General features: G+C 43.7%; 1 protein-coding gene across 6 annotated transcripts in view; it reads left to right on the forward strand.

Annotated features, from left to right (window-relative positions):
• Positions 1–232: 232 nt before the first annotated feature.
• The window catches only part of mitd1 (MIT, microtubule interacting and transport, domain containing 1), a 40,069-nt gene continuing 27,673 nt past the window's right edge, over positions 233–12,628 (forward strand). For 4 of the 6 annotated variants that reach the window (XM_038818419.1, XM_038818422.1, XM_038818423.1 and 1 more), the window contains exons 1-3: positions 233–579; positions 3,467–3,622; positions 7,355–7,456. In XM_038818419.1, coding sequence (XP_038674347.1) covers positions 3,478–3,622; positions 7,355–7,456 — 247 coding nt within the window. In that variant the 5' untranslated portion in view covers positions 233–579; positions 3,467–3,477. Of the gene's footprint in view, positions 580–641; positions 864–3,466; positions 3,623–7,354; positions 7,457–12,628 lie in introns of those variants that run through there. The other 2 variants (XM_038818420.1, XM_038818421.1) reach the window with 2 other exon arrangements.

Genomic DNA, 12,628 nt, shown 5'->3' on the forward strand with positions numbered 1-12,628 from the left:
ATGCGCCAGCCCCGCCCCCCAACGCAGTGCTCGCGCCCGAGCGCTGTCCCGCCCCATGCGCCAGCCCCGCCCCCCCAACGCAATGCTCGCGCCCGAGCGCCGTCTCGCCCCATGCGCCAGCCCCGCCCCCCCAACGCAATGCTCGCGCCCGAGCGCCGTCTCGCCCTATGCGCCAGCTCCGCCCCCTAACGCAGCGCCCCCGCCCGAGCGCTGTTCCGCCCCTGAACAGAGGCCCCGCCCCGAAAGCAATGCCTCCCCTGGAAGTTATTTCACGAACGTCATTTTTTTCTATTTGCACATTGCAAATACTGTCCCTAAATCATAATCTTTTTTTTCTATTATCTCCATTACTTTGCGGGTAATGTAATATTTAATTTTAAATCTATAAAGATCATTCCAGGGCCCAACCCGAAGGAGAGGCTGATGGATATGTTCCGAGTTCTGGAAGGTGCTGCTCCAAGTGGACCGGAGTGAGAAGAACACTGCACCCAGGGCGAGGAGCAGAAAGACAAACGCTACAGGCTTCCTGGTCTGCAGTGAGGGCCGAGGTAGAGGAAGACACATCGATGTAGAGCACAAGTAAATAACTAAGTCATATAAATGAAACTTACTGATAATAACAGAAGGGAGAGATTAAATTATAGACAATGACTGGAAAGAGAAATTAATAGTGAAAATTCCATACAGAATACAAGTGAGTAGAGAGATTAGCTGGAGAGACGGAAATCGCAAAACTCATTGTTGTGACCATCTTTCTAGGGGGTCATAGTTTGAGGATAAGGGGTAAACCTTTAACGACTGAGGTGAGGAGAAATTTATTCACACAGAGTGGTGAATCTGTGGAATTTGCTACCAGAGAGTAGGTGAGACAAAAACACTTGTGTAATTTATAATAATAATCTTTATTATTGTCACAAGTAGGCTTAAATCAACTGTAATGTTCTTTGGGCTGATGTGGAACCTCAATATTGCCATGTGAACAAAGAACATTAGACTTTGTTTTATAAACAAAGCTATTTATTACTAACATTACAGTGACAAATAACTAAAATGTCTAAGAAGAATACAGTTGGAAATAAATGTCTAACACTAACTTACACTAAGATACAACAGAGCTGCTCTAATATGCAACTGCTGTCAACTCCTTGCAAACACCTCTGAAGGAACACAGTGCATCCGGTTCCAAGACTCCGTCGTCACCACACCTGTTGGTTGGGTGCTAGAAATACAGCAGTAAAACATATAACTTATGATACTCATGCAGATCATAGAATTTACAGTGATGATGAACTAGTCATATATACAGATGATAGTCTGCTTATCATCACACACTGCAATGAAGTTATGTGAAAATCCCCTAGTCACCACACTCCAGTGCCTGTTTGGGTACACTGATGTAGAATTCAGAATGTCCAATTCACCTAACAAGCACGTCTTTTGGGATTTGTGGGAGGAAACCGGAGCACCCGGAGGAAACCCACGCAGACACTGGGAGAATGTGCAGACTCCACACAGACAGTGACCGATGCTGGGAATTAAACCCGGGTCCCTGGTGCTGTGAAGCAACAATGCTAACCACTGTGCTATTGTGCCGCTCATGCAGCATCTGTGAAGAGAGAACAGCATCAACAGTTCAGATCAATGACTTCATCAGAAGGATGTACAGAAAAAGAGGTGAAAGAGGAGACCTGCATTTGACTAAAAACAAATAATGTCGCTCATATATCCCACAATCAGGCAGATATTAAAATTGTTGCCATTTTGTGCCGGAGATGCCAATAAGGTTGCTCCTTTTAATATTGAGTGATATTGCTTTCCAGAGTCACCAGGTATCAGATGATACCACCACAAGGTTCAACCGGATATTGGTCAAAGACTCAACAACCAGTCAGTTAGTTCAAGTTCAATAATGGTTTATTCACACACAAGAGTGACTCACACATGCAACATAAGAACAGTACAAGCTAAATTACACCTAACACTACAACAACCTGTACTTAACTTTCAGGCACCTGGCTTTGGCAGAGGAACAAGGCCTTTGTTTGAATCTGGAGTGGCTGGGTCTGGGGAAGTAACTTCGGTTCTTCTGGGCTCATCCGTCTGGTAGCGATCATTGATCTTGAACTTGCTTCTGGTCGTGGTGCTGCAGTTTGCTTCAGGTATAGGCAGGGCCGAAGAGTGCCGGTGTGCCAGGGCCAAAAAAGATCGAACACATGGCAGTGTCTCTCTTTATCCTTTGGGGTTTCAGGCTCTTTTGGGCAGTCCTTAGCTTTGGACCCAATAATTCGGCAGGCTTCGATTACTGCCTTCAGTTTGAGCCAATAAAGGGGTGGGTGCCTTGATGGCTGGGCGTGTCCTGAGCGGTCATTGACCTTGGCTGTTTGGGCTTCCTGGGTGAAGGGAGTGGCGCCAATGTGTCTGGAATTGTATCTGACACCTGAGTACCAGTCCTTTGTCCTGTGGAAATGGCCCATTAGAATGCAAATCGTCTAGGGGTTTCAATACTGTCTGGTTCTCTGTTAGCAAATATCCATTCAGGCTCTGAGTGTGCCTGAATCCTGTATTGGCCACATTTCCCTTGAGTCTTTGCAAGTATCCATGTATCCTTTGTAAGTGGCCATCCCAGATGGCTACAAAATAGCTGGGATGCATCAGGGTGCCCACAGTAACACTTTTCATTTGGAGGATGTGAATTGACTTAGAGAAGGAGGTGGTGGTGGTTGGAGATTTGTTGTGCCTAGGTTCAAGGAAGAAGCAGAATGCCCTCAGACCTTACTGGTACAATTACAGGTATAGAGAGATTGGATATCAGCTATGAAGAGGAAGCATATCCTTGTTAATATTCTTATTTGCATCGTCAAATGCTTTCGCAGCTTATTGCACCCTGCCGCAGCAATCTTCCGCTTCATCGCTAACTGACATTACCTTTTGTGTATATTCTTTTCTTACCATTAGTCAAGATGTGGAGATGCCGGCGTTGGACTGGGGTGAGCACAGTAAGAAGTCGTACAACACCAGGTTAAAGTCCAACAGGTTTGTTTCAAACACGAGCTTTCGGAGCGCAGCTCCTTCCTCAGGTGAATGGAGAGGTCCATTCACCTGAGGAAGGAGCTGCGCTCCGAAAGCTCGTGTTTGAAACAAACCTGTTGGACTTTAACCTGGTGTTGTAAGACTTCTTAATGTGCTTACCATTAGTAGCAGAGCTTTTTGCTACCTTAGCCATGATTTTTGCAATTCCTCCCTAAACATCTTCACATCTCTACTTCTGTTTGCAGCATCAAGAGGCTTCATAATGATAGGGTTCCTGTTTTTAGACATATCTTTGCCATCAAACATTCTGCCATTCATTCCAACTGTCCAGCCAGGGTTTGATGTCTGCGCGTTTTAAATTTTCCCCTGAATGTTCATTGAAACATTTTTGTACATGAAATATGCTATATAAAGTTTTGTTGACAATTACTTGTAGATTCTGCTGCCATGTCTCAGAGTTCGCTGTCAGAAAAGGAGAATTCAGCTGTGACAGTGCTGAAGAGGGCTATAGAGTTAGACAATGACTCACGTTTTCAAAATTCATTGGTTTGTTATCAAGAAGGAATCGATCTTCTTTTGCAAGTGATGAAAGGTAATAAACATTTTAATGTTCCCTCTGTGATTTATCATAGAAAATAGATCTATCAACCATACTTTGAAGTCGGGGTCTCTAGGATATTTCAGTAAACGGTAGCAGAGTGGTTAGCATGGTTGCTTCACAGCTCCAGGGTCCCAGCTTTGATTCCCGGTTTGGGTCATTGTCTGTGCGGAGTCTGCACATTCTCCTCCTGTCAGCATGGGCTTCCTCTGGGTGCTCCGGTTTCCTCCCACAGTCCAAAGATGTGCAAGGTAGGTGGATTGGCCAGGCAAAATTGCCCTTAGTGTCCAAAAAAGCTTAGGTGGGGTTACTGAGATCTGGTGGAGGTGTGGGCTTAAGTAGGATGCTCTTTTCAAGGGCCGGTGCAGACTCAATGGACTGAATGGCCTCCTGCACTGTACATTCTATGATTCTATAATAAACAAGAATTCTTTCTCCACACTTTCGACAGATACCATGTTAAGCCCGCACATGGGTGGATCAATGCACATGTTGTGTTACTAAGTCATTAAGTGATTGGTCAGGGAGGACATAAAATATAAATAAAACTGATGTAAAGAATAGTAATACAGTTGTCCCAGATTCCCTGGACTATGAAAGTGAACAGATTAGCCAAACATTCTATTCCCGATCATTCACTAATGAGGCCTTATGGAAAGTAATCATGTGGTTATCAGTGAGAATTCATCTCTACTGGCCTCTGTGGTTGAATTGCTTCCATCACTCACAGTCTGGACTGTATCAAAGTGCTGATGGTATCTGTGGAAGAATACTTCAGCAGAAGTCGATGACTTCAGCAGAAAAATATGTATGGATGTGTTGAAAGCACACTTTGTCATTTGTGATTCACTTGCAGTTGATTCCTCTGACCACATCACATGTATTTTGCATGGCTTCAGGAATTATGCATCACTCAATCTATGGATGAATGATATGAAAAAGTCTCCATGTCTGACGATAACTGTTATAAGTTACTTAGTCAAAATGTTTATCTTGGAAGACAAGAGCTTTATTGTAAACATGGATGCATTTCATGCTTGTTTTTACATAGGTATGAAAAAGTCTAATCCTCCATATTTGCTTTTGTAAAATATTGTGTGTCACACTTAACACACTGAACACAGGTAGACTAATTGGAGGACAGTGTAATCTGGGAGAATAAATCACCAAATTACTTGAGGAACAATAATACATAAAGCAAGTAGGTTACATGCTTCTGCCCTCAATAATTGAATTGTTTTCCTCTATTGTGTTGCTCAACTCTTTTTGCTCTATTAATTACATTTTGATAATATAAACTACAACTACAACTCGTTATGATTTTCAGTGATGATGAAATCACGTTATTCATGCACATTATACTCTCATTACAAAATAATGTGGGCACTATTCATCTTTGCTGCTCTGATATTCATTGGGTAAATCCACCTACCGTAATTTCCGGACTATAAAGCGCACCTGATTATAAGCCAACACTGATTTAAAATTTTTTTTAAAATTTTGAACATAAATAAGCCGCACATGTATATATGCCGCAGGTGCTTACCGGTACATTGAAACAAATGAGCTTTACACAGGCTTTAACGAAATACGGCTTGTAACAAAAATAAAAAATTAGCGGTAAAGAATAGCCTACCAAGAAAGTCATTGGTCACTGTGGAGCTAAATCAATCCGATTAAGCTCTTAAGATTAACATAGAATCATCAGTTTGAAACATTAAAAATATATAATAAAAATGAATAAATAAATCATGTGTAAAAAGAAGTCTTTTATTACTGATCGTAATCAAGATATCACCAACCCAGGTGATCACAGTCACTATCCTCCTCTTGTGCACTGAAACCACTGAAGTCATCTCCTTCGGTGTCAGAGTTGAATAGCCTCAGAATTGCTTCATCCAATGTTGGATTGTTTTCATTGTCGCTCTCATCACTTTCATCCGGAGGCAAATTTCCCGCTGAGCTCATGCTGCCCTCTTCAACACGCAGCAATCCAGCTTTTCGAAACCCGTTGATGATAGTGGATTTTTTAACAATGCTCCACGCTGTCAGGACCCACTGGCAGACTTGACCATAAGTTGCTCTTCGCATGCGGCCCGTTTTAGTGAAGGATTTCTCCCCACTTGTCATCCAAGCCTCCCACTGAACACGAAGCGCCACCTTAAATGCACGATTTAAACTGATGTCGAGTGGCTGTAAATACTTTGTTGTGCCCCCAGGAATCACAGCTGGAATTGAGTTTGTCCTCTTGATGGCTTCTTTCACAGAATCTGTTATGTGGGCCCTCATGCTGTCCAAAACGAGCAATGCCTTGTTCCTGTGAAAGAATCCTCCCGGTCGCTTGCCGTAGCACTCCGTATGCCATTCATGCATTAGGCTTTCCGTCATCCATCCTTTCTTGTTGACTTTCACAACAATTCCTGTAGGGAATTTTTCTTTTGGTATCGTCGTGCGTTTAAAAATCACCATCGGTGGAAGCTTTTCTCCCGATGCCGTGCAACTCAGAACACAGGTGAAGTGCGTTTTTTCATGCCCAGTTGTTTTCAGCATGACGGATGATTCACCTTTCCTGTTGACAGTCCGAGTGGGAGGCAGGTCAAACGTCAGAGGAACCTCATCCATATTTATGATATTGTGCGGGCCAATGGAATGCTCCGCTATCTTTGCATCAATGAATTTGCGGAAGTTTGAAATTTTTTCTTCGTAGTCGGGAGGGAGCTGCTGACACAAACTCGTCCGTACCCTGATGGACAGGCCTTTACGTCTCATAAATCTGAGACACCACGATGGTCCACCTCTAAAATTCTCAAACTTCATTGCGGTGGCGATTGTTTTGGCTTTCAGTCGGATCTGTACAGTTGAAACACCTCGGCCGTCTGCTCTCTGCATGTTGACCCAGTCTTCGAGCTCATTTTCTAGTTCGGGCCATCTGCTTTTCTTCCCTCTGAAAGCTTTAGTTGTCTTTTTGCACTGAGTCAATTCCTCACGCTGCTGTTTCCAACGTCTTATCATCGACTCATTAAGACCAAGCTCTAGTGCAGAAGCTCTATTTCCTTTTCCAACAGCCAGATCGATCGCCTTCAACTTGAAAGCTGCATCATATGCATTTCTCCGTGTCTTTGCCATGATGAGGGTGACAAAATGACTACCGTAATCAGAATGATGGGATGTTTGAGCGCGCTCGATTTAATCTAAACAGTAAACTAAAAAGTTACATTGTTTTACCTTAACCCGTTACGCAATTTCATTGGTTTAGTGAAAGCGGGAAAAATCCATAAATAAGCCGCGTCGTTGTATAAGCCGCGAGGTTCAAAACGTGGGGAAAAAGTAGCGGCTTATAGTCTGGAAATTACAGTAAATTGATACTAAGCCATATGAACCTGAGAAGTCCTGGGATTTGAACCTCATTTGTGATATATGACTTGGGCTTAGAAGGGAAATAGCAGCAATCATTCTAAAGCAAGATCATTGTAATAATGACCCCGTGCTGGAAATTTATTGAATAAGGACAACAGTGACCTCGGTAATGGCACCCCCTCCACATTGTCAAACATGTAAACTAACCATTTTGGTAAGATACTAGAGGGCCACAAACCCATGCACCATATCCTAGCATGAGGCAATGACTTCAAGAAAGAGCAGGGAAAAACAATGCTGCATGTAAAATGTTCTATATCATATATAAAACAATTAGCAGGATAAATGAAGACTTATTTGTTTTGATAGCTACAACAAATGACACAAAAAAAATCCACTATCGACAGAAGATTGCAAACTACATGGATCGAGCAGAAGAAATTAAAAAACACCTGGATAAGCTGAAAGAAGGTAACTAAATGGAATAACCTGAAGCAAGGCACGTACCAAATGCAGTAAAAACTTTACCTCCTGTATTTGGGATATTCTATTGTATGTCAGATGTAATAATTTCAAGACCACATTTTATGTTTGCATCAATTGTAAGGAAGTCAAATGCTTCATAAGATAGAACAGACAATTCATTGTTCGGTAGAATACATTTAAAAAAAAGGAAAAGCCAGAAAAACCAGGGAAATCCCTTACTTCAGGGTTTCTCAAACTGGGTTCCGTGGAACAGGTTGGTATATAAAATTTGAAAAATGCTAGAAAGTTGCTTCATTGGGTAAATCCATCTAAGATAATACTGAGTCATATGAACCTGAGACGTCCTTGGGTTTGGACCTTATTTGTGATATATGACTTGGGTTTGGAAAGGAAATAGCAGCAATAATTCTAGCAAGATCATTATAATGATATCCCCATGTTGGAAATTTATTGAATAAGGACAATAGTGGCCTTTATTATGATGCTCTCTCCACATTGTCAAACAGCCTTAGAACATACAGTGCAGAAGGATGCCATTTGGCCCATCGAGTCTGCACTGACCCACTTCAGCCCTCACTTCCACCCTATCCCCGTAACCCAATAACCCCACCTACCTTTTTGGACACTAAGGGCAATTTATCATGAGCAATCCACCTAACCTGCACGTCTTTGGACTGTGGGAGGTAACCAGAGTACCCGGAGGAAACCCTGGCAGACACGGGGAGACCGTGCAGACTCTGCACAGACAGTGACCCAGCGGGGAATCGAACCTGGGACCTGGCGCTGTGAAGCCACAGTGCTATCCACTTCTGCTACCGTGCTGCCTGTGAATAGCCTTCTGGCTATTAATCCAATCAGAGGCTGGCTTCTCCAGAATCCATCTTCTGATTGGACAAGCTGGGAACAGCATAAAACTCCTAGATCAAGGTGAGCGCGGACAGTATAGTGGCAGGGAGAGCAGCCGATTTAGTGGGAGGGGAAGCAAGTCTCTGAGCAGGAGCGAGAAGGGAAGTGAGCCTGTGAGCGGGAGCGAAAGGGGAAGCAGGCCTGGGAGCAGGAATGAGAAGGGAAATGGGAGCAAGAGAGGAAGTGGGCCTTGGAGTCGGAGCGAGAGGAGAAATGTGCCTGGAAGCGAGATGGGAAGTGGGCCTCAGGGAGAGTGGGAACGTGCCAGAGAGTGAGTTCTTGTGTCCAAAATGAGAACCCAACTTTCTAGCAGCACTCCTCTTATGAAAATTGACAAAAGGATTAAGACTTAAGTACTTTATTAATAAAATAACTTTTTGATTAAAATAAGCGTCTACATATAAAACATTTATGTATATTAGGTTTTTGAATGTTTGTACCTTTTGCACAAAAGCAATTATTTGTTTATGTTTGAGCTCTTCATCATAAAATAATGCTTCTCGGGTTTTGTCTGTACTCTTGGGAGGTCAAAAGGGTTCTGTGGCTGGCACAGTTTGGGAAACCCTATCTTATCTGATTATTTGTCTGTTCTGAATTAGCTGGTCATATCTGGAGAAAGGACTAAATATCATTGGATTAATTGCCGAGTAGTGAAAGGGGGTGGGAAAGTCAGCCAAGTTCTTCCTTTGTGGTCAACGACCAGTTACATTTGCTGGAAAAAGCACATATCTTGATGTTGAGAATAAGATTGGTCCCAGTTCAAAGTTCTTCCATCGTCAAATACTTTGGTAATAATCATTGTCTTGGCTCACAAACAAAGAATAGTTGCTTCATTGTGATACTAGACAGCTGCCAACCCATGGATGTAATATGCGCACAGGAGGGATGCAGGGATGCGGAACACCTGGATGATGTGCATTAATTGATGTTCATGTTTGCGGTGTTGCATAATACTTGGATGGTTTGTCCAGATAATTCCAAGACAGTAAATAATACACGAGTGTTGATTGTAGTTGAGCAGTCATTTGCTTTCCATAGGAAGGAAAAAGATATTCAATGATGCCACCTTGGGTTTATCCTATACAGCTTTCGACTGGTGTTGACACATCAGCAGCAGTTTGGCTGATAAATCGCAAAGTATTTGCAACACAGAAACAAGCTATTCAGCCTCACTGGTCCATGTCAGTGCTTATAGTCCATACAAGTCTCATGCCACCATTCTTAATCTCAACCCCTTAGAACATAGAACAGTACAGCACAGAACAGGCCCTTCGGCCCTCAATGTTGTGCCGAGCCATGATCACCCTACTCAAACCCACGTATCCACCCTATACCCGTAACCCAACAACCCCCCCCCCTTAACCTTACTTTTATTAGGACACTACGGGCAATTTAGCATGGCCAATCCACCTAACCCGCACATCTTTGGCACCTTGGCATCTCCTCCTTTCTGACTCCCTTATATGCTTATCCAGTTCCCTTAAATTGATGCTATTTGCCTTAACTTTGGTAGTGAGAGTCATATTCTAACCTCTAGCTCAAGATGATCTTGAATTCTCTTTTAATTTGTAACTGACTATGTTATATTATGGTCCGTAGCTCTGATCCTGTCCACATCGTTTCTATATCTACCCGATAAATCCTTTTACAATCTTGAAGAACTCTATAAGATCACCCCTCAGTCTTCTCTTTTCTAGAGAAAGCAATCCCTAGCCTTTCAATCTTTCCTGGTAGGTATAGCCACTCAGTTCTGGTATCATTCTAGTAAATATTTCTTGTACTTTATCCAGTGCTTGTAAATCCTTTTTATTCTGTGGCGACCATAACTGTCTGTCCACGTTTAACATAACTTCTCTGTTTATCAATTCTATCCCTCTAGATGTGAACCCCTGTGCAATGTTTGTGTTTTTAAAAAAAATGTTTTATTAACCAGAATCATTATGTTTAGTAACTGTTCTCCATGTAGACCCAGATCATAGAACCATAGAATTTACAGTGCGGCCCATCGAGTCTGCACTGGTCCTTACAAAGAGCACCCTACTCAAGCCCACGTATCTACCCTATCCCCGTAAGCCAGTAATCCCCACTTAACCTTTTTGGACACTAAGGGTAATTTATCATGGCCAATCCATCTAACCTGCACATCTTTGGACTGTGGGAGGAAACCGGAACACCTGGAGGAAACCCACGCAGACACGGGGAGAACGTGAAGACTCTGAACAGACAGTGTCCCAGCTGGGAATCAAACCTGGGACCCCGGAGCTCTGAAGCAACTGTGCTAACCACTATGCTATCATGCTGCCCCCCCCCCCCTCGTTCCTTTACCCTATTTAGGCATTTACACTCCAAAGGGTGTGTCTTTTCCTCATTCTGCCTACCAAAGGAAGGAAAGGACATTTAATATAGGACAAAATAGAGAGAGAAATAAATTGCACCCGTTTGATAAATTTAAGCTGGGCCACTTCAAAAGGGGTTATATTTGGCATGGAACTGCTTAAATGTATTAGCTAGACATGGTACCGAAGACGGGTTTCCTCTTCTACGAACGTTAATTAATTCATTGTTTGTTTGGGCAGGAGAGAAGCCTAGCATTCAGAAGACCTTTTTGCAGAGAGGGTGGTGGGTGGGGGAGGGGTATTGGGCTGCAAACATGGAGAAGGTGAAAGGCTGGTGGGGGTATAGGGGATCAGAATGGATGCAGGTGGAGGAAGCCTCGTGTGTAGGGTTGACCTTGAGGGCCCTGGCGACAGTTCTGCTCCCATTTTCCCTGGGTAGGCACACGAACAGCCCCATTGTTGTGGAACCAGTTGTGATGGCACTTTTGTATAGGAAGTAGGTCGGTACTGGCCCAATATGTGGGAACCACAGATTTATACAGGGATGGATGCGACGTACAGGATTGTATAGGGAAGGGATAGAGTGGGTTAAGGACCTGTTCGTAGTAGGGAGGTTTGTGAGGCTACAGGAATTGCAGAAGTTCTAATTGCCAAGGGGGAGAGAATTCTGATATTTTCAAGTCTGTGATGTTGCATGTCAGGAGCTACCCTCGTTCCCTCAGCTGCCAAAGTATACGGTGTTGGATAAGTTGTTAATTCAGGATGAGCCGTTTGAGGGGGGGGGGGAGCATTTATGGTTGATTTGTGGCGACGCAGAAGGTGCCAATGGAGGGGATAAGGCGGAATTGGGAGGAGGAACTGGGCTTTGAGCCCAGTGGGGGAGGGGGAGCTGGAATGAAATGATGAGCCTTATACAGTTTAAGGTGGTACATCGCGCTCATATGACTTGGGCCCGTATGAGTGGATTTTTCCCGGAAGTGGAGGATGTATGCGATGTATGCGGCAGATGTGGGAGGGGGTCGGTGAATCATGCTCATATGTTTTGGAGGTGCACAAAGTTGGGGGGGTTTCTGGGGCAGTGGTCTTCAAGACTCAGTAGAAACAGTGGGAATGAGAATGTCCCCATGCCTTTTTGGTGTTTCGGATCTGCCGGTGCTGCTGGGGGGAGGGGGGGGGGGGGGCGATGTCGTGTCCTTCGCCTCTCCGATTGCTTGGCGGCGAATCCTACTGAGTTGGAGATCAGCAGTGCCGCCAGGACTCTCGGTGTGGGTGGGGGATTTGTATGAATTTTTAAAACTGGAGAAAATCATGTTCGCTCTCAGGGTGTTGGAAGAGGGGTTTTATGGAAGATGGAGGCTCTTTCTGTCCTCACTTGAGGATCTATTTGCCACTGGGTTGGTGGTGGGGGGGATTAGTTACAGGGAGAAAAGAGGAAAATGGATAAATTGTTTGAATAATGCTTCTATTTGGTTTTTGCATGTGTACATTATTGATTGTGTTTGGAATCAAATATATTTTAAAAATTAACTCATTGTTTCTTTTTAAAGGCTGCATGCCAACAACATATTCACCTTTACTGTTCCAGTGACTTAAAAAAACATTTAATGGGATGTGAGCAGCCCTAGCAAGGCCAGCATTTGCTGTCCGTTCCTAATTGTGGTAGTGCGCTGTCTTCTTGAACTGCTGCAGTCCATATGGTGTAGATACACCGACGTTCCAGGATTCTGACCCAGTGACAGTGAAGGAATGGTGATAAAGCTCTAAGTCAGGATGGTTTGATACGTGGAGAGGAACGTGAAGTTGGTAGTGTTCTCGTGCCTCAGCTTCCCTTAACCTTCTCGGCGGGTAGAAGTTGCGGGTATGGAAGATACTGTCAAAGGAAGCTTGGCAAGTTGCCGTAGTGCATCTTGTTGCT

The sequence above is a fragment of the Scyliorhinus canicula genome, chromosome 14 (assembly GCF_902713615.1).
Source record: "Scyliorhinus canicula chromosome 14, sScyCan1.1, whole genome shotgun sequence".
Taxonomy (NCBI): domain Eukaryota; kingdom Metazoa; phylum Chordata; class Chondrichthyes; order Carcharhiniformes; family Scyliorhinidae; genus Scyliorhinus; species Scyliorhinus canicula.